At 34.4% G+C, this 27623-nt stretch overlaps 1 protein-coding gene across 1 annotated transcript in view; it reads right to left on the minus strand.

The window, feature by feature from the left end:
- Positions 1-27623, minus strand: part of LOC100012939 (transmembrane protease serine 11C-like) — a 103543-nt gene that overhangs the window by 33600 nt on the left and 42320 nt on the right. Inside the window, exon 5 of the mRNA XM_016423223.2 lies at positions 13864-14027. Coding sequence (XP_016278709.2) covers positions 13864-14027 — 164 coding nt within the window. The remainder of the gene's footprint in view (positions 1-13863; positions 14028-27623) is intronic.

Genomic DNA, 27623 nt, shown 5'->3' on the forward strand with positions numbered 1-27623 from the left:
ACATAACTCTACCACCTTAATATTTTATATGTTTTATGTGAAAGTGGAAATAGCACTCAAGAACAAAACATCAGAAAAAGAGAATCAATCTGGCCAAATATATATAGAAAAAAAAATCTGTTCTTGAAAAGATACACTTTAAAAGCATACTGGAATTAGTTTTCAAGATATCTCAAAAAAAATTCCAGAAGAATTTAAAAGATCCAAGGCAGAATAACAATAAATGCTGGTAAAAAAGACATCATTATTTACCTTCTGAATTCTATAAAATCTTTATTAGAATGGTCTAGGCACTCATTCATGCTGTCTTCAAGGAAGGGAACAGCAGGCAGACTTTGCAGACAATTCTGTACTATAGACCACATTCTGAGTCACATAATCACCAGAAAAGTATTAGAATATAAGATCTTGATAGGTTTATTCTTTGTTGATTATAAAAGGCTTTTTTCAAACAAGATGTTTCCCATATATTAGTCAAAATCACTTGGGATCCCATGATAGATGAAACTGTAGAAATAACTTTCTTCAATGGATTTTCAATAACTCAGACACATAATACATACATAATGGTGTATGTATCTATATATCTATATATCTATATATATGTTTTTACCAAGGTCTTTGCCACTGTAATGGAAAATTTCCTTTGCATAATCTAAATGGAAATTCACTGTAGATGTTAAGGTTCTTCTGGTATTATTATTTTTTGATGATATTATACTGATTGCTTCGAGCTCTGGGACATATAAATTCTCAAAAAAATCAAGGACCACTTAAATATGATGTGTCTAGCAATGTACAAAAGAAAACAAGATATTAAAAATCACCTCATCTGAGAATAGTTTTCTCATGCCTGTAATTATACCCACTGGGGTGACAAGATTGGGGAATCTCTTGAGTTTGGAAGTTTTGAGCTCTAGTAGGCTATGCTAACTGGATATCTTCGCCAAATTACATTAATGTGATAAGTCATCTAGAAACAAGGGAACATCAGATTGCATAAGAAAGCAAGTACCTGGTCCAGGTCAGAAATAGAGCCTGGATGGTATAGGAATACCCAACTTTTAAAAATAATCATCTTGCCTAGATTATGAGAATCAGTTGACTGGTTAGTCCATTGAGTTACTTTGGTGAACAAAAAAGTTTCCAAAACTGAAAGATGACTGGATTAGAAAAATACATGATGCTTTTTATAATCCTAATTTTCCCACCCACCCCCAAACACTTAAAAATATGTTTTCCAGTGATTCTGTATGGCAGCAAACCATAGAACATTAAAATGAACAATTAATTAATTAACAATAGACTCTTGAGTTAAAATAGAAGGTGTAACAGAAAACTCAGTTTTTTTTTTTAACAATGATTCACATTTAAGAAATTATGTTAACAAAAGATCATCAAAGCTATATTTGAATGGAAATTCAGGGAGAAAAAGAAAGAAGATGAATAATCTGAGTGTTGCATTGGTACCCATGAAATATTAGACTAGTCATTATAAATGCTAGCCCATTAGATATGTTCTCTCTGTAGGATTTATAGAAAGATGTGGGAAAAAATCACATATGATTAGAGAGAATGAATGGATTGTGATGTACACTGATGGAGGAAGTACTAAATCTTGTTAATGAGATCATAAATCTATTCATTCCTCCTTCAGGTTCCAATAAAATCTCAAGCATGTCAAAGCATGTCATGGCGAACTTTAAAGAACATGGTTGATATTGATATATGTCCTAGAAAGTTCTAAACATTATCTAGTATATATAATCAATATTTTGTTGATCTAAAATTTTTCAAATGAGAAAATTCAAACAACTTGACAGATTTCATGATAATGAAAAATATTAAATTTGGTATCTTTAGTATTTGAAGAACATTTAGATGATTATAATTTTATTAAAGACTTTGTAGTTGTTGTTATGTTATCTGTCTTTGAAATCAGACTTTAAAATAAGTTAGGTATAAACAATTTCCTCATCTTTAAAATGAGAGATGTACAATATATAATCTCTAAGGTAAATTCTGTGATGCTATGAAAACTGGCAATCTGTGAATTATGTATGGTAACTTCCAGTTAATCAGAATATTTGGTTTACTCAAGAATATGTTAAAAAATAACTGATGTGAAAGAAGCTAAGTACTAAGGATTCAAAGGTAAAAATGAAACAACCTATGTTTTCAAGGAACTTGCATTCTACAGATATTGACAAGTGAACTCCATTATCAAAGCTTTCAGAATTAACAGAAAATTATTGAGACAATAGTAATAATAGGCTTAAGACCTGTGTTTAAGACTTTGTTCTACTATACATACTATTTCTGTGACTAGGTTTAATTTATATGTTATCTATGATCCATAGTTCTCTCATCTGCAAATTGGGCTAATAATGCCTATCCTATCTGTTTTAGAGACTATCATATCAAATGAGAAAATGAATTTTAAATGCTTCATAGTCATAAAATATGTAAATTATTGCTGTTATTGTTACTGCTACTAGAACTAGCATCAAAATATGAATTTAGTAATAATAATAGTATACAATTATATTATCACTTGAAAGTTTTTACAGTGATATACAGTATCTGATCTAATGTTGTGTAGATATTCCCAGATAAAGAAGTAATTCTAGGGAATATCACCAAGTGAAATTCTAGTTATTATAGATTACTTTGCTGTAGGGCCACAGTCTTGGAGTTGTTTTGTATAAGTAGAAAGAGAATGAGCAGCTGAGCAAATGAGTCATCATTATTCTATTTGAGATTTGGAAATACATAAATCTAATAGCTTTGCACTTAATGTTCTTCAACAAAATAATCACAAGTTGACCTGTAAATGCAACATTGTAAAAGTCAATGTGGATTCATTTTTTATTGTTATCCTTGGTGTAATAAAATCAGATGAATGAACCTTGGAGGGAGTAACCAGTTCTACATGTTAATTACCATATAAAGACTTTAATCAATTACTTTTATGTTTGGTTGCAAAACTAACCAAGAAGACAAAAGAATTCTCTACTAAAAAAAAAGACTGCCTGTCTAAACAGAGAGGCAGAAGCAATTCAGGTAGCTCAGTTGAGATGACTCAGAGATATTTAAAAACAGCAAGCTGGTATATTTCCATGTCTAATCCTTCATAGTTGCCTTCCAGAAACTATTTTTGTTAGACATAGTATGTGGTATTTTGTCTTAGGATCAGTCTGATGAAAAAGATCTACTCATTTACATTAAGATGATGGTGAAACAAGTCATCTTTCTGATGTGTATTAACAAAAATGAATGCTCCACCCTAACCAACACCCCTTTAAAAATACCCTCCATCCATCTCATTTACTCCTGCTGCATGAGGTTCTTTGTGGTACATGGTAAGGTGGAGAGAATAAATGGCAATGTGGAAGATAAGTAAAAGGAGAAATAGAATGGGGAAAGGGTTTCAACGTTACTGCTTGTCTTGCCTTAATAGCATGTTTCAGCCTTCTAATCCAGGTTCAGAGGCAAAGGCTTGGACCCTTCTGAGTTTCCCTCTGAATTGATCAGCCAATAGGATTTACTGAACACTGTCTCTCTATCATCCCCTTCTCCCCCCACTCCAGAAAGTTACAAGGAAATAGCTAGCATTTATTTGGGCTGTAAGTCATTTCACATATTTGATCCTCATAGTAACCCTGTGAAGTAGGAGCTTCTATTATTTCCCTCTTACAGATGAGTAAGCTGAAGCTGAGAGAAGTGAAATGGCAGGTCCATGGTAACCCAGCTACTAAGTGACTGATGTGGTTTGGTTCTTCCTGACTCCAAATTTTGCCCTCTCTCTAAACTAACTAGGCACATTCCTATTGCTTCAAAGGAGATTATATAAAAACATAGAAGAAAAACGATTTTGAACTTTTCCCTCTTTTTTTACTGACCAAGTACATTTTTGTTTTTTTGTTATTTTGATTAGATTTGTGAACTTGTTAAAAAGCATTTATTAATCACATCCTGTATGCTAGGTACTATACTTAGCACTCTGGAATCAAAGAAGGACAAAAAAATAGTCTCTGTTCTCAAGTACCTGGAGGACACAATGTGAAAACAGCTATGCATAAACAAAGCACAGGTTAAAGTTATTAAAGCTTTAAACTTTACCAAGAATTTGGGTTAGTTATTTTTGAAAGAAAATGTTATACATATAATTATTATGTATTTAATATATGCATATAATATCTATTATATACCGGTGATATATATGAACTATGTGTACATACACACACTCAGAAAGGGAGGGAGGGCAGGGTCATTACACAGAATATCCAGGGAATTTGTGTATGTCTGTATACACACATATACATTCAAATGTATACATGTGTTTTATCTATCCATTATTTCTTTTTGAAACCTTTTTGGTGTTTGTAATTTTGTATTGGAGAAAATTTATGATTTCAGAAAGAAAAAGGATTGTTAGGCAAATGAGATGAAATGCGTAACCACAGCAATTATTATAATTCTAATTAGTAATATGGGTAAAAGCTTTTATTGAGTTTTAACAATCAAGTGACTAATAAGGGACCAAAATGACTAAAGGATACATGCTTAACTTAACCACAATCCTGGTCCACCCAAATGTAACTTTGCTCTCAAAAATATTTCCATAGTTATTAAATACTAAGGAGTAAGAATTTTATGAATGAGCAAGCAGAACTGTCCTATCTGGCAATTAGCTTTTCCATGAAGTATTGCAATGCAATCTAAAAGGATGGTGGATTTCAAAATGAATGTACTGGGTTCAATTTCTGAGTCTTCCATTTAATAATAGCTATGTGACTATGTATGGTTATACCTCTTTGGGCTTTAGTTTTCTCATATATAAAATGAGGAGGTGAAGTGCTTTCCAGTTTTAAATCTATGGTACTTTAATATCCCATCTGATTTCCTTGACTTGGAGTAGATTAGATACAGTAAAACCAAACATCTCCTATACATAATACCTTTCCCAATTGTCCTCCCCAAGGTTTTAGAAATATGAGACCTCTCTCTTAAAAAACAAACAAACACATAAACCTATTCTTAATGTACTTTCTCATCTTGACAAAGTTTTTAATGGTAATACTTAAAAGTTTCACTGTCAGGGCTAATCATCTAATTTATTATTTATACTCATCTAAGTCTTATTTAGTCATCTCAGTAGAAGTGGAGTTTGACTAAGTTAAAAGGAACAAAACCGCTTTTCTCCTTTTCACATTCTTCTGATCAAGGGTTGTAATGATCATAATAGTACATGGTCATATTGCATTATATACAATTTTGCAAGTCCTTTCTTCACAAAGATTTTGTAAGATAGTTAAAGCAAATATTAGTATTGCCATTTAACAGATGAGAAAACTGAAGTTCAGAGAAATAAAATGAATGAGTTTGACTAATATCTTTTCCAGATTTCTTTCCTCATTAAATAAAATATTCAATAGATAATAGATTTTTATAGCTCTAGTGACCTGCCCTTCTATCCATGGACATATTTCTTAAAGCTTCAACACCTAAAAGGTACCAAATGTAAAATCAGAACATTCCATCTAAAATGTTCTCTAACCCAAACACCTCTCAGAGTTTCATGGCTAGTGTTAAGATATATTTGAGAAGCAGCCTGACTCCTGAACCAGAAGACCTGGTTCAAAGCCTGCCTCATCACATGCAGGCATTCATTTTTTTTTCCGATTTGTTCTCAGATAATTCATTGAGCCAGAATCAATACAGATCTACATTAATAAAGGGAATTTTTCACCAGAGGCTCTCTACACCTTTTCACTGGCTGCCCCTTCATACCTGAAATTTACTCCCTCCTTAGCTCTGCTTCTTGGCCCCTTAACTTTCTTCAAGTCCCAACTAAAATTCCACCTTCTACAAGAATTCTTTCTTGTTCACTCAATGCCAACAGTCATGTTTTCTTTCAGTAAAATATTTTAAGTTGCTTGTGCTGCGTGTGCTCAATTCTTACCTGAGTTGTCTTGAGGAAGTTGCATATGATTAAAAGCTTATAAATAATGAAAGAAGAATAAAATATAGATTCTATATTTTAAAGACCAGATTAAAATAAGACCAGAAAAGAGATCCATTCTCTCTTCTTTTCTTCTAAATAAATACAACCTCCACATTGATCACTTTTTGATAGTTCATAATTATGTTATCATTAAATACACCCCTTAAAATTCTTTTCTTATTGGTGATAAGAAAATTGCCAATCCTCACTAATGTGGGAAAGGAGATATATTAGTAGCTGAAGAAAAGTTTTCATGGCAAAAGGCTATATTATTTTGCTGCTACAAACTACATCATTAATCATACCTTTGATCATAAGTATGATAGGATAAGAGGAAAAATAAATAAAAATCCATATCCATAATGGGAAAAAACTGATTCAGTCAAGTTTACATCAATTTTATTCACTTAGTAAATATTTATTTGGTACTCACTATGTTCAGCACAAAGTACTAAGTTATGGGGGAAATGGAAAGTTTAAGATATAGCCTTTGTCATAAAACTCACCACCTATTAAGGGAATATATAATATATATGTATGTATATATATAAACTATGATACACAATAACATGTTGAACATAGAAAAAGTTTAAATGAAGTACTATATGAGGTCTAAAAGAAAAGTTCATTTCCAAATGGGAATATGAGAGTAAATTTCATAGAGGAGGAGGCATTTTGAGAAGTCTCTAAAGGATGGGTTCGACAGTTCAAAGTTCAACAGACAAAAGAATAAGAGTAATAGTTGGATAAGGGAGAAGGTATACCAGGCACTGGAAATGGAAATCATAGAGTTGGCAAAGTGAGTAGGAGAAGAATGAGTAGGATAGTTTGTCTGGAGAACAGAGTTTCTAGAAGGGAGTAGTGTAAGACAATGCTGAAACGACAGTGTAGCACAAAATTCTTAGAGTTTCCAAATACCATGCAGAGTTCAAAATGTTTAAATAATTGGAAGCCATTGAAAACTTTTGAACAGAGAAGTGACATAAACAGATACATAAATCAAGAAGATTTATTTGGCAGTTATGTGAAGGATGGAATGGAGTTGAGAGGTAGAAGGGCCAATTAGGAGGCTTTTGCAAATTGTTCTAGTGCTTGGTAATGAGGGCCTTTAGGGTAGAGGTAAGAAACTAAAAAGGATGAGAGTGATATCAAGGAAACATTTCTTCTTTTTAAATTTTATTTAATTGATTAAGAAAAATGTTTTATAGTTACATAATTCATATTCTTTCTCTCCCCTCCTCCCATCCCCCTCTCCCATAGCCAATGTGCAATTCCACTGGGTTTTACAATGTGTCATTGATCAAGAACTATCAAGGAAACATTTCTTGACACTTGATTAGATGTAAGAATTGAGAGAGAGGGAAGAGGAAAGGGTAGCATCAAGATTTTGAACATTGACAGAAACTGGGATGACAGGATGAGCATTATTTTTTGTCTTTAGAAGTAAAAAGCTTGGTTTTTGACAAATAAAATGTTGCATTATCTTTATATTTGAAGGTAGCACTAATAAAACATCTCCTTTATAAATTGAATATTAGCATCAACCTAGAGTTAGGTTAAGGCCACCTTTCTAGATTACATATTATTCAAATTGTTTTTTACATATTTTGAAATATCCCATACAGGTGTTTTTATGTAGAAAGTGATCCTTATGGAAATATGTTGACATTTTTAAAGATGATATGGCAAGCGTATCATCATGATCATCACTTACACTCACAGCATTTTAATGTTTTACCTTCATCTTTAGAACAGTTTCATGAGACGGATAGATATTAGAGAGAATTATCATACCTGTTTAAAAGAAGATGCAAATGAATATGTAGGGTTTAAATGATATGGATATTAGTGTATAGGTACTAAGTATAATAATTGAGATTTGAAATCCAGTCTCTTCCACCTCCAAGACTATACCAACACAAAATGTAAAAACTTCCTAACTACTGTGGTTCCAATCCATGTAGGAAATATACATAGACTATTCTGAATAAAATGACACATTAGCTAAATCCTAGTGCTTTAACATCTTGGCACATAATTTCTTATAGACATTTGGATAAAAAGAACTCTATGAATTATTTCATGTGATTTGGAGGCAAAGGTTGTGAGAAATGTGAAGTCTTGCACTTTCCATCCTGGTCAAATAAACATGGGCAGTTAAAATGATAGATTGAGAAATAGCTGCATTTTTTTATCTTAAAAAGAAAGTAACCTTTTAGAAACAAGCAAATCTCTTTCTCTTTCTCTCTCTCATATTTCTGTTCATCCATCCATTCATCCATCCATCCATCCATCCATCCATCCATCCATCCATCTGTCTATCTAGAATATGTATACAGTATTCTACATTAGAATTCAGCAAAGATAATTTAAGAAATACCACAATATCATAGATAGTAGCTAGAGAGGTAACCTTAGAGGCAGGGAGACCTGGACTCAAATTTTGTCTCTAACATATCCTGACTATGTGATCCTGAACAAGTTTCTTACTCTTTCAGTGTCCTCTGATTTTCAAGTCAGCAGATAGTATTGATAGGAGGTATTTTCTACAGTAATGAAATCACTGGTCTGATTGAAAAAAAAATTGTTGGTTGTGAATTTTTCTAGTGTGGGAACTCTCACTTCTCTGTGTTTTATAACCAACATTCCATCTTGGTCTGAACACACTGTTTATCCTCTTGATTGATGATGGCATTCTGGATAGCAGTTGTTACAGTCCTGATCGATCATTTGAAGAAAAACAGAGTGACTTGTTCAGGATTACATACACTCCAAGAGCAATAATAAAACTTGTCTCCTACTTTCCAATCTATACTTCTGTGCCTATGGAAATAAAACTCTTTAGCTTTTTAAATAATGAATCAAATGCTCTTGGTGCTTAAACCATATCTTAATAATGGGTTAGGCACCCAGTTAGTCATCAAGAGAATCTGGTTTTGTTAATGTTCTGCATATTCTGGGGCCCTCTTTGCTAAAGATAAAGAGGGAACAGGTTAGAATCAATCAAATATTAAATAACTAGTGATATACTACAAAAGCAAAAAGAATTATAGTGGAAGGAGAGAATCTAAATAAGATCTGTGAGGTATGAATTTAAAATGGCATGTAAAATATTTCTAGACATTAGTTGCATCTCTGTGGCATAAATTTTAATGGATAAATCTAGTTAGAACTACAGATACACAGTGTTGACAGTAAATCTCAAGTGTTCCACCATGTCATGTAGTCTTTGTTGTATTTTTACAGGCCAATGATGAGATGAAGGGCAGTTTTGCTATTTATTTTATTATTTATAATAATAATCATTATGTAGTCTTATTATTTAATATCAATTATTCAGTTCAATTCATGAAATATCCATTAAACAGACACTTCCCTGCTGTGTGACCCTGGGCAAGTCACTTAACCCCCATTGCCTAGCCCTTACCACTCTTTTGCCTTGGAACCAACACACAGTATTGACCCCAACACGGAAGGTAAGGGTTTAAAAAAAAAAAGAAATATCCATTAAACCTCTATTATGTGCCAGACCCAGACCCTAGGCATTAGGCATAGAATGACAGAATGAAACAGACTCTGCCCTCGAGTAACTTCCTGGGAGTAAGTACCATGCATTCTGATAAGTATGTATAAAGATTATACAAAATAAATTAAAATAATTTTAAGAAGTCATAATTTATAACAAGGTAGATTTTAGTTTTGAGGGGAGCTAGGGAAAAGTGTGCAACTTGATAGGATATGTTACAGTCCGATTTTAAAAGGCTTTAACTCCTAAGTTGAGGAATTTGTATGTGATATAATAATGAGGATTAAAATTTTTTGCTATGTAGATTATCTACTTTGAGGATTATTTTTGAAAATGTATTTATTTTTAGTCAATTAATCCCCTTTTCTGATATTTCTCCCAGCAATTCATTGCTATGTTCTCAGGGAAATAAATTAATTTTATTTTGACCTGAACTAGTGTTTTTCCCAGTGAGAAAATTCCCTCACTAATGCAGACAAATAATTCTTCTCCATTGGTATCTTACCTAGGCCACTAAGATATTAACAGTTATGCCCAGATCTACATGACCAAGGCTGTTCAGAGGCAAGACAATACCAGGTTGTTCTAACTCTGAGAGTGACTCTACTCCCAATGCCATGTAACCTCTTAAATTGAATGTTTGAATAAGCAAAATATAATGAATATTGCTAGTCTATGGCTAATGAAACATTGAGTCTTCTTAACTTAACTTAGCTGACTCTCTATTTTAGTGCATTCCAAAAAGAAGGGTTGATTTTAATGTGAAATAATTTTGTAATTATTGCTATATAAATAATTCCTTTCTTTCTTCTATCTTTTATGTCTCCAAAAGTGATAACAACAACAACAGTGATGCTAATGTGGTGATATCATTTGTCATCAGTAGATAATGCATTTTGAGGGTTTTTTTCCCCCTTCTAATAGTATAGGTTAATTCATCTTTTTTGCTTCATAGTCCATGAATTTTTCAGGGATCAAAGAGTCCATAAGAGGATCAAACGTCCCACCTTATCCGAATAGAGTATCAGGCACTAATCTGTCTACTCCAATCCAACAAGAATTTCCTAAATATATACTATAGATTCAGTACTGCGCTAGGTGCCAGGAATAAAAAGTGATTAATAGCCCTGCCCTCAAGGAGCTTCCATTCTAATGGGGGAGATACAACATGTAAACAGATAAATGCAGACATTATAATCTGAGGATGGAGAAAGCAGTAACAACTAAGCAGGTCAAGAAAGGCTTCTAATCAGTGCTAACACATGAACTGAACTTTGAAGGAAAGTAATGTTGAGAGGTGGAGCTTCATGAGCACGAAACCTGAAATGTAATGTTGAGTTGGCAGAACAGCACAAAGGCCAGTTTGCTTAAGCAAAGAATGTGCAGAGAATGATGTTGAATATGCCTGGAAACACTGAATGGATCCAGCTTGTGAAGAGCATTGAATGCTAAGTTGAGGAGTTCATAAGTTTATTCTGCTGGCAATAAGAATGCCTCTGAAGGCATTTGAGTAGGTCAGAGATGCCTTTAGATAATTGTTTTGATGATCATATGTGGGACAAATTGGAAAGAGAAGCATCCAGCAGTTGAAATTGTCCAGGGAAGAGGTCATGAAAGTCTGAAGGTCACATTAGTGAAGAGATGTCAGACATATTATAGAGGTAGAATTGATAAGACTTGGCAACCCATTGCATATGAGGTAGTGAATGAGAGGTAAGGCTCAAGAGCAACTTCAAGCTGTAAACCTGGGGAACTGTAAAGATGGTGGTACTTTCAACAGAAATAGTGAAGTTTGAAGGAAAAGTGAACGTTAGAGGGAAGACAATGAGTTCTCTATTAGACATCACTTTCACCATCGTAATATATATTGTTTCATGCTCTTCACAATGACACTGTAAGGTAGAATCTATTATTATCCCAATTTTATAGATAGAGAAACTAAGGCTTAAAGAGGTTAAATATCTTGTTTAAGGTCACACAGACAGTCTCTTGTGGTGTTTGAAAGGCTTATTGGATATCTAATTGGATACTAGGACAAACAGCAAAATCTAGGTAAAGGTAGTCCAATGAGCTGCTGATAGACTAACAACCCATCCAATATTTAAGCTGGAGAATAACTTACTTGGAGACTGATGAGAATCATCTTTTTTTTTGATGAAATTGCTTTTGAGATACCTGGTGGTAAAATGGTTAGAGTGCTGGGTTTGGAATTGGGAAGAGCTGGATTTAAAATCTGGCCTCAGACACTTCCAAGCTACATGCTTCTAGCCAAATAACTTAACCTTTGTTTTTCTTGGTTTCCTCAACTTTAAAGTGAGGATACTATCAGCACCTCTCTTGTAGGATTATTGCAAGAATCAAATGAGATAATATTTGTAAAAATAGCACAATCTTTGACCCATAGTAGGTATGAGTAAATATCATAAATACTTATTCCTGTGCCCCTCCTTTCCTAACCTTCCCCCCTTCAATCAGAATAACTCTTATGCGTACAAATGTTTCAGTTTCTATTTGGGTAAGGTATTGAGAGAACTGACTTAGCAATGGTTGAGTTTGAGATTATCTACTGAACTGAGAGGAGATATGATATAATGCAAAGAACACTGGACCCGACCTGGGGCTAGGAGAACTGAGTCTGCTTTAATTAGCCTTGGCTTTGGGCCAAATACTTACTTTTTCTGAACCTCAATTTCCTTATCTGTAAAACTTAGATAATAAGACCAGTCTAGCCCTTCTCTTGGGCAACTAGGTGACTCATTCTTCAGTTGTTGTAAGGGACAAATGAGGTAAAGTAAGCACAAATACTTGGAATATTTTTTAAAATGCTATAGGTGCTTAGGTCATGTTTATGATTTTCTTATGTCTATGAAGCTAGACAACTCCCAGAGACTTTGAGTCCTTGAAAGAGGAAGTAAAGAAGGTAGGGGGAATTTGGAGGTACAAAAGGCATAATTTAAGAAAAAATCTTCTGTCTCTTAAAAATACAACTAGCATTTATAGATATTATATTTCTATTATATTGAAAAATTAATACTACCAGAAGGTACGCGAATTGATGTAATCATCTCTAGAAACTATTTACTCTCCAGGTGATTCATGAATCATTAGTTTAATAACTGAAACATGTTGCTGACTTTCCTTTTCTTATTTCTGTACTATGGTAACCCTGGAGTTCCCAAAGGGCAAAACTATGGCCAGTATTTCTAAAAGTAAAGATTTTTCTGAAAATAACAGCCTTCAGAAGTAGTAGTTTGAGTGGGAGAGAAGGTATACTCTTGGTTTGAGTCATGTTTCAATAATATTAGGTGGCCATGTCTAGAAGAGGCAGGCTCGTTTTTCAGTCAATATTCTTTTGGTGTATCATGTGAATAAGCTGTTGAGGTAGACTTTTGGTGAACATTTAAGCCAATTTTGTCTGCTTGGTTAGAAAAGGAAAGATATTCTCTTTCCTTGGACAAACTTCTAGAAGCCAGAGAACTAAGAGTTTAACTCCTGCAGCAATGTTTAAGACTGGCTCTTTTGTTAGTATGTAATTAAAGTCTCTTTCAATGGATCCTTACCAAGAGGATTCTTTGTGTTGTTATTTGTGGTTTTCTTGGCAAAGATACTGGAGTGGTTTGCTATTTCCTTCTTTAGCTCATTTTACAGATAAGGGTTTGTTTCCTCATCTGAGGCAAACTGAAGCACACAGGGTTAAGTGATTTGCTAGGGTTACACAGCTAATAAGGGTCTGAGGCCAAATTTGAACCCAGGAAGATGAGTCTTTCTGACTCTAGACTCAGCATTCTATGTACTGTGCCACTTAACTACCAATGAACATTGAGAAATAAAAATGACAACAAGGAACTAGGATTTAAGAGGGAATCTGAGCAATATGTTTGGTGGTTTTAATGTGTCTAAATAGCAATAATATGAATTTATAGTGAGTACATTTTCACTTGTGGTGCTACTAGTTGTATTGAGGGGGATATGCATCATTATTCCAATAGTGATTGGATAGGTATAAGAACTAGACATGTGATTTCACTGATGTTGGGATCTCCCAGTGAGGAAAGTCCTTCTTATGCTGGTCAGTACCTTCTCTGAAATCTCCAGTCATAAGAGTTACCTAGAATTTAAAACCTTGCCCGTGGTCACATTGCCAATGTGTCCCAGCCTCTGGGTCAGAGGCAAGATTTGAACCTACACCATGCTGAGCTAAAGGTCATCTCTCTCTATGCCAATCTGCCTCTGGGCTGAAGATAATTACCATTAAATAAGCCTACATACATACATACATAAAGCAAAGCTGAATATATTTGAACTAAATGAATGAACTCTAAAAGCTTACCTGATAGTTTGAAGGAGGAAGAATCTATGCAGAAGGACCCGGTGTCACCTGCCAGCTTCTGAAGTAAAATATTTCTGGCCCTGTCCCGAAACACTGCTGCATTATTGCTGTAACAGGACTTAAATTTCAGCACCACATCCACTATTGTTTTACCATTGTCCTGTCTGTAGGAATCAAATAGAAAAGTGGATCATGTTATTGCTGTGACCTTATCATTGTTATTAAAGCTCTTACCCCCTTGCAATGCAACATCCTTGTCCCTCATTGCTTATTGGCCAGCATCTTTGCTAAAAAACATCCCAAATGGGGCTGCAAAGAGACAACTGGAATGACTGAACATGCAAAAAATGAATTCCTCCACACTTGATATTTTATTATCTGATTTTATAGACAATAAAGATTAAAATGTCAGATTGATATTATAAAAGCCAGATAGTAAAAATTAACCACAAATTTAGTAGCTTTTACTTGCTAGGAAATTTGAGTCAATCCCCAACAGTCATTCCTTTTACTTTCTTTTACATTAGTTTTAGCTTCTATTTCCTTTAATCAAACAAGCAAGCTAAGAAATCAATGTTACAGAATAGTCAAATATGAAGAACTGGGGACAGAATCATAGAAGTACATAGGGTGGTAGTCTATCCACGAAAGGGATCAATAATAAGGGTAATGGGAGAGTTTTTAATGAGCTATGTCTGGAGACTAAGAAGAGTTAGAATGATAAAGATTGTATCATTAACCCCCAAATTGTAAGACAAGGTAAGAATTTCAAGTAATTAAAATCCATTTTATGTTCTTAAAGGTTCTTAATCTAGGATCCACATATTTACTGTCTTAGAAATGATACAAGTATTAATTGTTCCAGGACAGAAGATCAGTAAGGGCTTAGCAATTGGGATTAAATGACTTGAACAGGGTCACATAGCTAGGAAATGCCTAAGACCAAATTTGTACTCACATCCTCCTGATACCTAGCATTTTATCCACTGAGAATCTTAGCTTCCTATATATATATATATGTATAGTATATATATATATATATAAAATATTTTATTTACTGTATTTCAATACAATTGGCTCCCTTTATTATCTTCCACATTTTACCTTATGCATTTAAGACGTTATTTCAAAAAGGGATCCATAGGCTTCACCTAACTTATAAGAGTCCATGACACACACAAAAGTTAAGAACCCCAGCTTCAAGTCACATCTTTCAGGAAATGAGAAGACATTTTATGATTAATGAAATGAAATTATAAAATGAAATAAAGAAATTTTAAAAAATGGTAAAGACCCATTTCTCTTTCCTCAATGTATATCTAAAGTATTTGACCTAGGAGAAATAGTCAGAATGACACACTTTTGGTCTGAAAAAATCCCTCATGTGACTTGAACAATATGATTGGTGTTTGGCAGAAACAACCCTCCACAAAGTACATAGGATTTGTCCATTCAGGTCTGAAAGGATGGGCCTACTGAATCTGAAATGGCAACATAGGCAATGAAAGAAAAAGAAGAGGGAAAGAACCTATAAATTAAATGCCATTACCAATGATCTGACACAGTCCCAATGAAAGAAATTTAATGTTTATGCTCCTGAGAGGAAAATAGTCTAATAAACCATGACCTTAAAAAAAATACCATAATATCAACATAGAAATTACTTAGTCTGTTATTTTGAGTCCCAAAATGTTAGTCAATGAGCATTTATTAAACATTTACTGTGTGCCAGGCATTATGTTAAATTCTGGGATACAAAGAAAGGCAAAGATCAGTCCCTGATCTCAAGGCACTCACAGTCTAATGGCAGAAACAAGATGTAAGCATCTATGTGCAATCAAGATGTCTATAGGATCAGTTGGAGACAATCAGTGGAAGGAAGGCTCTAGATTTAAGGGGGATTAGGAAAGACTTCTTGTGGAAGGTGAGATTTTAGCTGTGACTGATAAATTCAGGAGACAGAGATGAGGAGGGGGAGTATTCTAGGCATGGAGAATATCCATTGAAAATACCTAGAGTTGAGACAAGCAATATCTTGTGTAAGGAACAGTAAAAAGTGTCCAGTGTTATTGGATCACTGAGTTTATAGAGATGAGTAAGGTGTTAGAAAAATGGAAAGGCAGGAGGAGTGAGCTACTAGGCTATAAAGGGCTTTGAATAGCAGAAAGGATTTTATATTTGATCCTGCAGGTGTTAGGGCACCTCTGGAGTTTATTGAATTGGGGATCCGTTGTGGCACAGTGAAAGGATCAGACCTCTGCTTTAGGAAGATCAATTTGACAACTAAGTGGAGGACAGACTGTAGGGATTTAAGACACAGAGACTAACCAGCAGGCTATTGCAATAGTCCAGGGATGAGGTCTGCACTGGGGTGGTAGTAGTGTCAGAAGAAAGAAGGAAAAGTATTCAAGAGTTGTTACTAAAGTAAAAAAAAATACAATTAAACACAGAGTACATTTATTTAAGATACATACATAAGTACCAAATAATTACAATCCAATTTTGGAAGCATTTTAAACCAAGATTTGGAATATAAGAAACTAAATGTTTCCCACTCCTCTCAAGATTCAGAATGAATGTAATTAAGGCAGAAACATCTCATGTTATCATGTGAAAACAAATCTCAATAAAAGGAATGTTAACATCTAAATATAAAAGAATGAGTATAGCTCCTGATTTTTCAGAGTTGTCAGTGACTTTTTGTAACAAGTCTTTAGATAACACTTGGCAATAGATTAGATATTGGGGTGGGGTGGAGGTTGGAGAGAGTGAGGAGTTGATGATGACACTTTCATTGTGCCTGGGTAACTGGAAGGATGGTTGTATCCTTGACACTAATAGAAAACTTTAGAGAAAGGGAGAGTTTGGGGAGGAAAAAAATAAAATTTGTTAAGGAAGGTGGCCTAGCAGTTCCAGATAGTAAACTGTATTATAAAGTGGTAATCATCAAACAATCTAATTTTATCTAAGAAATAGAGTGGCAGATTGGTGGAATTGATTAGCTACATCATTCGCTATAGTAGGTGACCACAGTAATATAGTGTTTAATAAACTCTAAGATCCAAACTTTGGGGGCAAGAAATCACTATTTGACAAAAATTGTTGGGAAAACTGGAGAGCAATTTGGCAGAAACTAAGTATGGTTCAATATCTCACCCTGTATATGAAGATAATATCAAAATGGGTATACAATTTAGATATATAGGAGGATTTCACAAATTAGGGGAGTATGGAATATTTTACCTGCCAGATTTGTGGATAAGAAAAGAATTTATGGCCAAATAAGAGATAGAGATTATTATGTGATATAAAATATATAATTTTGATTACATTAAATTAAAAAAGTTTTTGGACAAACAAAACCAAAGCAACCAAGATTAAAAGGAAAACAGGAAACTAGGGGAGAAATTTTACAGCAAAGTTTCTGTGATAAAGGCTTCTTTTTCCACATACTTAGTTAAATGAGTTAAATTGATAAGAATATGAATCATTCTTCAATTTATAAATTGTCAAAAGATATGGAAAGGCAGTTTTCGGAGAAGGAATTCAAGGCTATTTATAATAAAATGAAAAAAATGTGCCAAATCCTCACTGATTCACTGATTAGAAAAATAAAAATTAAGACAACTCTGAAGTACCATTTCACATCCATAAGATTGACCATCATAACCGAAAATAAAAATTATAAATATTTGTGGGAATGTGGAAAATTTGGGACACTAATGCACAGTTGGTGAACATATGAACGGATCCATCCATTTTGAAGAATACTTTGAAACTATGCCCAAAGACAAACAAAATTGTACAAGAAAGGTTCTATCTGCTCCAAAATATTTATAGCATCTCTTTTTGTGGTGGCAAAGAATTGGAAACTGTGGGGATTTTCTTCACTTAGGAAATGGCTGAACAACTTGTGGTATACGGTTGTGATAGGATATCATTGTGCCATAAGAAACATCAGGCAGGATGGTTTCAGAAAACCTGGGCAGAGTACATGAAGTGCAGCAGAGTGAAGTGAGCAGAATCAGGAGAATATTGTACACAGTAACAGTGACATATTATAATGATCAACTATGAATTAGCTACTCTGATCAATAGAATTATCTAGGATAATTATGAAGGACTTATGATGAAAAATGTTATTTTCTTCAGAAAAAAATAAATAGATGGAGTCCAAGTTTATATTGAAGTATATATATATATATATATATATATATATATATATTTACCTTCTTCAATTTTCTTGCTTTTTTTTTTCTAACACAAGTATACACACACATCAATTATTTGGAATGTTTTTATGCACTGTCTGTGGTCTATTCCATTGCTCTTATATGTGGTACCAGTGGTGTATTACATAAGCACCTCCACCTTTTTTTGAATTTGGCTAGCTTACCTGCTCTTACACTATCAAAGAATATTTCAAGAGATATACCACCCCCTCATTACTTTTAAACTCTATCAGAATCCCAGAAGTTACCTTATTGAGGGAAGATACACCTAACCGTACCCTTTACTCTAGCTTTTGAGCTTCTATCTATGTACAAAGTCACAAAATATGAAATAGATTTTTTTGACTGCATTGAATTTAAAAGTTTTTGCACAAATCCAATGCAACTAAGATGAGAAAGGAAAAAAAAAACTTGAAAAATTTTTCTATCAAGTATCTCTGACAAAGGTCTCATTTCTCAAATATATAAAGAACTAAGTCAAATTTATAGGAAAACAAAAGTTTCCTTGATTGAGAAATGATCAAAGGATAAGGATAAACAATTCTCAGATGAAGAAATTAAAACTATCTTTAGTCATATGAGAAATGCTCCAAATTACTATTAAATTAGAGAAATGTAAATTAAAACAACTTTGATGTATCACCTCATATGTATCAGACAGCTTAATATGACAAAAACAGAAAATAATTAATGTTGGAGAGCATGTGGGAAAAGAGGGACACTAATGAACTCTTGGTGGAGTTGTGAATTCATCCAATCATACTGGAGAGGTATTGCTAACCATGTCCAAAGGGTCATAAAATTGGGTCTATCTTTTGACCCAGCCAACTAGATCTGTGTCCCAAAGAGATCAAAGTAGGGGGGAAAGGACATACTTATATAAAAATATTTAGAGTAACTTTTTTGTGGTGGCAAAGAATTGGAAACTGAAGGGATGTCCATCAGCTTGGGAACAGCTGAACAAGTTGTATAAAATTATAAGGGAATATTATGTGCTATAAAAAATGACAAACAGGACAACCCATAAGAAACTTGGAAAGATATATGAAATGATGCAAAGTGAAGTAAGTAGAATGAGGAGAACATTGTACACAGTAACAGCAATAATGAATGATGATCAATTGTGAATGACAACTATTATCAGCAATGCAAAGATCCAGGACAATCCCAAGGGAGTCACAATGAAAAAGATCTTAGAAGTAATTGGTTGAGTGAATGCAGATTGAACCATATCATTCTTCACTTCATTTCCTATATGTGTTTTTCCCCTCTTTCACAACATAATGAACATGGAAATAAATATGTATAGCATGATAGCATATGTATAATCCATGTTATATTGCTTGATGTCTCAGAGAGGGGTGAGAGGTAGAAAAGAGGGAGAATGTGGATTGCAAAATGCCAGAATATAATTGTTGAAATTTTTATTTATATGTAATCTGGAAAAATATAATAAAAATACTTCAGGGACTATTTTGAATAAAAGTTTATGGGTTCTTTTGGAAAATAAGCAATACCATTAATCAGAATCTTAATGATTTAACTACCACCTCTATCAACTATAACCAATAAGACCCACATAAGAACAAATTGTCCTGTCTTCATGTTAACAGAGAGCAAGCACATTTCCTTGATCTTTCCCCTCATACTTATTCAAGAAAGGTAGAAAAGTACTAGAAATGAGCAATGACATTTTCATTGTTATTAGTCTATACCTTACTGAATCACTGAATGCTAAAATTCAAGGGGTTTCTCATGTGTGCTGTCTTACTTTTTACTGTTTATTCTTGATCTGTTTTCTTCCTTTATCAGAACCAGACACCAAGAATTTGCTTCTCCTGTTCACTCCAAAATCAGTGAATCAAATGTTGAATAACATACCCCTTATTTTGAGCATATTTAAATTATTTTTACTATAGTAACTAGGTGCTGTAGTAGATAGTGTGGTGAGGCTTGGATCTAGGAAGAGTGGGGTTCAAATTCTGTAAAAGATACTTATTATTATTAGCTATTGTTAGGAGGAAAGGACAGAGAGAGAAATGATTTCACAGAGGTTGATGTGGCCACATGATAGGAACATAATAACAGGAGATGCTGGAATCCAGACAGAGGATTTGAAGGGACACCAACCAACTGAAGGGGCTTTTGCTTCCCGGGACTTGGAGCTGACAGGAGAGGAGGTAGCTGATCTCTGCTGTTCCTACAGTGAGGTTGAAGGGAAGCTATTAGAGCAATGAGTGATCAGACCTCCAAGCAGTGTTGGTGTAAGTGTAAAAGGATTTATTGATAATAAAACAAAAGAATTAGGAAAGGAGGATTAAGGAACAAGGTTTCTCTAACTCTAAGAAGTCTCACTCCCTTCTCCCTCATGGGAAATTCTTCATTTTTCTTGAAGCTCCCTAAGTCCTTTCCTGTCTCTGACTAGTTTCCCCAAGCCCTCATTGTCGTCTATACCTGACTCTAATTAATCCTCCTTGTTGGTTCACCAGATGAAATAGTTCTTTAAGATGACTCTTGATGACTGAATTCAACCCAGGTGGGCCAGGCCCTGGGCTTGGCCTCAGCCCTCACACCAACATTGACTCTTGATTAGATCAGGCTTGATGTTATAAAGATCTTCTTCCAAGTCTATTTTCTAGTGAGGTAAGGTACTTCCCAGCAGGTCTAAAAGCTTCCCTTCAACTTCACTATAGATTTGATAACAGCAGCAACAGCAGAGATCAGCTACCTCCTCTCCTGTCAGCTCTAAGGACCAGGAAGCAAAAGCCTCTTCAGTTGATTGGTGTCCTTCAAATTGCGCCACTGGAGCTTCAGCCGCGCTTTGCGGAGCGCGCCCCTTCAGGCTTACCCACGTGACCATTTTCCTCTCCCGGTTCTCTTCCCTACTTGCTCATCTCTTCGTTTCTTGCGCTTGCGTGACGCCACACGTGACGTCTCATATTCCTCACGAGACTTTTCACCCCGGTGCGCCAATGTTCCAAAGACGCACGCGCATTCTCACCCACCATCAGGTTTCTAGCATGTGGCCAGATCAACCTCTGCAAAACCATTCTCTCTGTCCTTTCCTCCTAATACTATGTAACCCTGGGTAAGTCATTTACCTTCCATCAGCCTTTTTTTCCTCGACCATAAAATGGGGACAATATCCCTATTTCACAGAATTGTTATAAAGACCAACTGAGATGATATATTTAAAGTGGGTTATAAACTTTAAAGTACTTGGGGCAGTTAGGTGACACAGTTGATAGCTAAGACTGGAGTCTGAAGGACCTTGGTTCAAGTCTGGCCTAAAATACTTTCTAACTATGTGACCCTGGGCATGTTAGTTTACCCTGTTTGCCTAGTCCTTGACCCTCTATTTTAGATTTGTTAATTGGACAGAAAGAAAGTTAAAAAAAAAGTTAAAGTACTCTACAAATGCTAGTTTTTATTAGAAGTAGTAATACAATTTGAATTTACATGTGTCCTAGGTTTTCTGATTCTTTTGTTAGGAAATCTAAGTTTGGATTTGTGGCATATTACTTCATAAACACAGATCTAATAAGTGCTCTATTATATATGAGAATGTCAGAGGTCATCATACCGTGATCGCTTGACAAGGTCATGGTCCAAGGAAGGAAGGTCAGCAAAGCAGACCCCAGAATGAGGGCCCTCCACTGATCCCCTTCTGTGACTTCTCTCCCCCAATTTTTCCCACTAATGGACTTGTTATGATTATGATTCTCTCCCCAATACAGGAGAAATAATATGAGAGCAAATACTTATAGGATCAATATATATATATATATATATATATATATATATATATATATATATATATATATATATATATATATAAAATGGTGAAAAAAAAAGTGAAAGCTGATCAAAAGCCCAATGATCCTATCAGCAGGTCAAGGGGTAGTAACCTACAAATGGCTTTATTCACATTAACATATCTATCATATAGTGTTGTAGAAACCTAGTAAATGATCACAGAATTCTTTGTTGTAGTAACATCACAAGAATGTTGTTTAGGTGATTTGATAATATCTAATCAAATTGTAGAATGTCACATACGTAGAAGATTGATTGTGTGTCCAAGAAGCATGTACCAAAAAACCTATATAATAAACAAACCACGATACTGTGGCAGAGCATTGTGTGTGGTGCCTGCATATGTGGGTTTAATGCACAGTGTGTCTCATCTTCTTATTCTGACTGTGACATCATATCTGGGCAGAGGGACCTTGGATCCTCAGAGGGGCCACTGGATGGACTCCTATATGAGAATTTTTTTTTTTAATGGTAGTTCAGTGAGACTACCAAGATACTCAGAGAGAATTTCTTTTTGAGAGTGGATTCCAGGTAGAAACCCAGCCAAACTCTTCCAACATTCCCATCAAACAACTTAAAATATTGTTTCAAATTATTTTCTTGAGTAGCAAATATAACCAAAAAAATTGAGGTAAGGAATATTTCCAGACTAAGGCAACATAGGAAGTTGGCAAGAGAAGTCTATATCCCCCAGGGCTGGGGTTGTTCCAGATCAAAATATTTTGGTAGCATCAATGATGGGTCTTGAAGATGATTAAGAAAGAAGCAGCTTTGGGAGTTCTCGACCCAGAAGTATTCTGGGTTGCACTTCCAGGTTGGAGAGGAGCGCTATTGATCCATCATAAGGAAATAGGGGCTTTGGATGCAGTTCTGAGAAAGAGAAGAACTTCAGTACTTATGGCTTTAGGAGAGCAGAAAACCTAGTCCCATTTCCAAGCCTAAGAAGCATTCTAGCACTTATGGTTGCAAAAGAGCAGAGGACCTGGTCACAATTCCAAGGCCAAGAAGACCATATATAGCTAAAGAAGGGCAGGGCCCTTCCCAGATAAATACCAGAATTAAAACTAGTAGAGCAGTAACCATACTACTCCCCAGATCATACCACCTTGAAAATGTCAAAAAGTTGCAGACCCTCCAAATTAGTTGTGAAAACAGCCACAGGAAAAAGTATGTAGCTTGGGCCAATGTACTCCCCCATCCCCAGGTGAGTAGAGCCTAACTTTAGCATAAAGGTCAAAGTCAAGAAATAGACTTGAAAAAAGAGCAAATTACAAAATAAGAGCTAAGTTATAAGAAACTACTACACTGACAAGGAAAACTAAGACACAAATTTGAAAGAAGAAAACAATGTGAAAACACCTACCACAAAAGCCTCAAAGAAAAATTCAAATCAATCCAAACAAGAATTACTAAAAGAGTCAAGGAAAGAGATAAGTGGTAGAGAATAAAATCATAAAAAGAAATGTGTGATATAAAAAAAAAAATTAAAAGAGGATTAACAGCTTGGTAATAGGTTCACAAAAATCCACTGAAGAAAAGAATTTTTAAAAAAGAAAATAGGTCAAATGGAAAAAGAGGTACAAATGCTCACTATAGAAAATAATTTCTAAAAATTAGAATTGGGCAAGTGGAAGCTAGTATCTCCATAAGACACTAAAAAATCAAATGAATGTTTTATAACAAATTTGTCTGACAAAGGTTTAATTTCTTACAAATAGAGAAATAAGTAAAATTTATAATAATACAAGCCATTCTCCAATTGAGAAATGGTCAAAGAATATGAACAAATAGTTTTCAGATGAAGAAGTCAAAGCTATATGAAATCATTTGAAAAAATCATCAAGATCACTCTTGATTAAAGAAAATGCAGATTAAAACAACTCTAAGGTACTACCTCATACCTATCAGACTAGTCAATATGACAGCAAAGGAAAGTGATAAATGTTGGAGGGGATGTGGCAAATTTAGGACACTAATGTCTTGTTGATAGAGTTGTGAACTGATCCAAACATTCTGGGGGGAAATTTGGAACTATGTCTAAAAGGCTACAAAACTATGTATACCCTTTGATCATATAATAGTATTATTACTGGGTTTAAATTCCAAAGAGGTCATCACAAGGAAATAGTGACTTTGGATTCAGTTCCAATAAAGAGAGGGACTTAAGTACTTATGGCTTCAGGAAAGGAGAAAGGACCTACTTGTAAAAAAAAAAAATAACATATTTTTGACACAAAGAACTGGAAATTGAGGGAATATCTATCAATTGGGGAATGATGAAACAATTTGTGATATATGTTAGTGATGGAATATTATTGTGAAATGATAAGCAGGATGATTTCAGAAAATGTGGAAAGATTTATATAAACTGATGCAGAGTTTAAGTAGGAAGAACTAGGAGAACAGTGTAAATAGTAACAGCAATATTGCATGATCATCAACTTGAAAGATGGCTCCTCTCATCAATATCATAATCTGGGACAATTATGAAGGAGTCATGACAAGGAATGCTATCCATTTATAAAGAAAGAACTGTTGATGTCACATACAGATGAAAAGGGACTATCTTTCACATTAGTTTATTTACAGTTTTATTTTGGTGATTTGGTTTTATATGAGTATTCTTTTTTAATAATGACCAATATAGAAATATGTGTAGCATGATCACATATGTATAATCCATATCAAATTTCTTACCATCTCCGAGAGAAGGGAGGGGAAGAAATAGGGTGGGAGGCAATGTGGATCTTATAATTTTAGAAAACATATGTTGAACATTGTTAATTACTTAAAATTGGGAAAATAAAATCTTTGAGTAAAAAATGTCAAAGATCAAAAAAATAGAAGAAAATGTGAAATAGATCATCTTCCCCCAAATGAACTAGAAAATGGAAGATATATAATTTAAGAATTAATTGACTATCTGAAATCCATAATAAAAAGCCCATATATAATATTTCAATTAATTATCAAGGAAAACTGCCTCAATATCTTAGAACCAGAGGGTAAAGTAGAAATTGAAAAGAGCCACTGATCACATGCTTATAATCTTTTTTTGGAAAAAATGGAAAAAGAGGACTTTAAAGAATTTCTGCGAAGACGAAAAATGAATAGAAAATTTGACATTCAAACACAAGAATCAAGAAAGGCCTAAAAAATTAAACATAAGGGGGAAGCTGGGAAGCTCAGTGGATTGAGAGCCAGGCCTAGAAATGGGAGGTCCTAAGTTCAAATCTGGCCTCAGACACTTCCCAGCTGTGTGACCATGGGCAAGTGACTTGACCCCCATTGCCTAGCCCTTACCACTCTTCTGTCTTGGAGCCAATACACAGTATTGGCTCTAAGATGGAAAGTAAGGGTTTTAAAAAAAAGTAAATATAAAATAGAAATCAAGAGACTCAGTAAAGTTAATCTTTTACATTCCTATATGGGAAGATGATACATGCATTTCCCAAGAACTTTATAATTATTAAGGTAGGTAGAAGAAATCTACATAGACAGAAGGAACAGGAGGAATTTTAATATATTGGAATAAACTAAAAAAGGTGTGAGAAAAATGCACTAGGAGGAGGAGAAAGAGAGTGGTAGAAATTTATTTTACAGAAAATTGGCACTTATGGAAGAGCTTTTACAGTGGAAGAGAAAATATGGAGGACATACTTGAACCTCATTTTCATCAAAATCGATTCAAAGAAGGAAAAAAAAACACACACACTTGTATACATGTACAAACACACTCAGTTGGGTTTAGAAATCTATTTTTTCCTTGAATAATTCAGGTGAGGAAAAGGATAAGTGAAAGGTGGGAGTTAGGGAATGATAAAAAGGAGGTCAGATTAGGGGAGGGTTAGACTCAAAACAGACTTCTGAGTAGGGACAGGATAAAAAGAGAAGAAGGATGAAGAAAAGAAAGTAACATGGAGGGAAATATAATGTTAGTAATCATTAACTGTGAATACAAATGGGATGAGGTCACCCATAAAATGAACAATTATTATTTTTTAAGAAATATATTTGAAACAGAAAGACACATATATAGAGTTAAAATATGGGTTGGGCTGAAGCAGAATCTGTTTATTGTTTTTCAGTTGAAGTAAAAAAAGGTAAGGGGAGCAATCATAATCTCAGGCAAAACAAAAGCAAAAAGAGATCTAATTAAAAAAGATACTAGGGGCAATTGTATTTTGTTAAAAGGTATCATAGAGAGTGAAGTAATATTAACTTTTACATCAACTTTCTCTGATAAAGGTGCCTTAAGTATTTAGGGAACTGAGTTTAATAAAAAGAAGAACCATTCTTCAGTTGATAAATTTAGACTATAGTCTAAATTATTGCTGATTAAGGAAATGTTAATTAAAGCAAAACCTTGAGGTATTATCTCATGCCTATCAAAAAATAACAAATGCTAGAAACAATAAAGGAAAATAGGAATACTAATCAACTGCTGGTGGAGCTGTGAACTGGTCTAACCATTCTGTAGAACAATTTGGAACCATGCCCAAAGGGCTATAAAACTGTGCATATCCTTTGACCTAGCAATATCATTGTTGGCTTTGTATCCCAAATAGATCAAAGAAAAAAAGACCTATATGCAAAAATATAGCAATTATTTATGTGGTGACAACAAAATTGGAAATTATGGGGATGCCCATCAATTGGGGAATGGTTTAAAAATTTGTGGCGTATGATTGTGAAAGAGTACTTTTTGTACTATAAGAAATGATGAGAGGAGTGTGGTTTTAGAAAAAATGGGCAGACCTACATGAACTGATTCAAAATGAAGTGAGCAAAACCAGGAGATGATTGTACACATTAACTAAAATATTGTAATGTTGATCACCTGTGAAAGACTTGGCTATTCTGATCAAAACAAACATCCAAGACAATTCCAAAGGATTTGTGATAAAGAAAAATGACATCCAACACTAGAAAAAGAACTGATAAACTGAGTGCAAAATAAAATGTAGTTTTTTCACTTTATTTTTTTTTGCTGTTTTTGTAATATAGGTGAAATGGAAATATAATTTGTATTAATTCACATTTATAATTGATAGCAAATTGCTTGCCTTCTCAGGGATAGGAGAGAGAGGGAGCTGGGGGGGGGTGGAGAGACAGGGAGAGAGAGAGAGAGAGAGAAGGAGAGAGGAAGGGAGGGAGGGAGAGAGAGAGAGAGAGAGGGAGAGAGGGAGGGAGAGAAGAAGGGAGAGAGTGAGAGAGTGAGAGAGAGAAAGAAAGAAGAGAGAGAGAGAGAGAGAGAGAGAGAGAGAGAGAGAGAGAGAGAGAGAGAGAGAGAGAGAGAGAGAGAGAGAGAGAGAGATTTTTGGAACTCAAAATTTAAAAAATGTTTAAAAATGAATAACTAAAAAAGAAACCATAAAAAAAATTCTCTTTATTTTCCACAAAATTCTAGACTTGTGGCATTTCTAAAACCTCAAATCCCTTTCTTATCAGTGGCAACAAGAATTCAACTAACTGAAATCTCATCTTTAATTCTCTGAGAATATTTCTATTTATAGAGCTCATTGTAATAGAGAGCATAGTGAAATCACATGCAACACATGTCCTTGACATCCCCACACCCAACTTGCCCTGGGGTGTGGTGTCACCAGGTACTAAGTTCATTTATTTTGTACCCAGAAGATTTTGCTGTTTGGAACCTGGTAGAACACCAGGCTCAATAAATTTTTATGGAGAGTGATGCTGATGACCAAC

This window comes from Monodelphis domestica, chromosome 6 (assembly GCF_027887165.1).
Source record: "Monodelphis domestica isolate mMonDom1 chromosome 6, mMonDom1.pri, whole genome shotgun sequence".
NCBI classification, from domain to species: Eukaryota; Metazoa; Chordata; class Mammalia; order Didelphimorphia; family Didelphidae; genus Monodelphis; species Monodelphis domestica.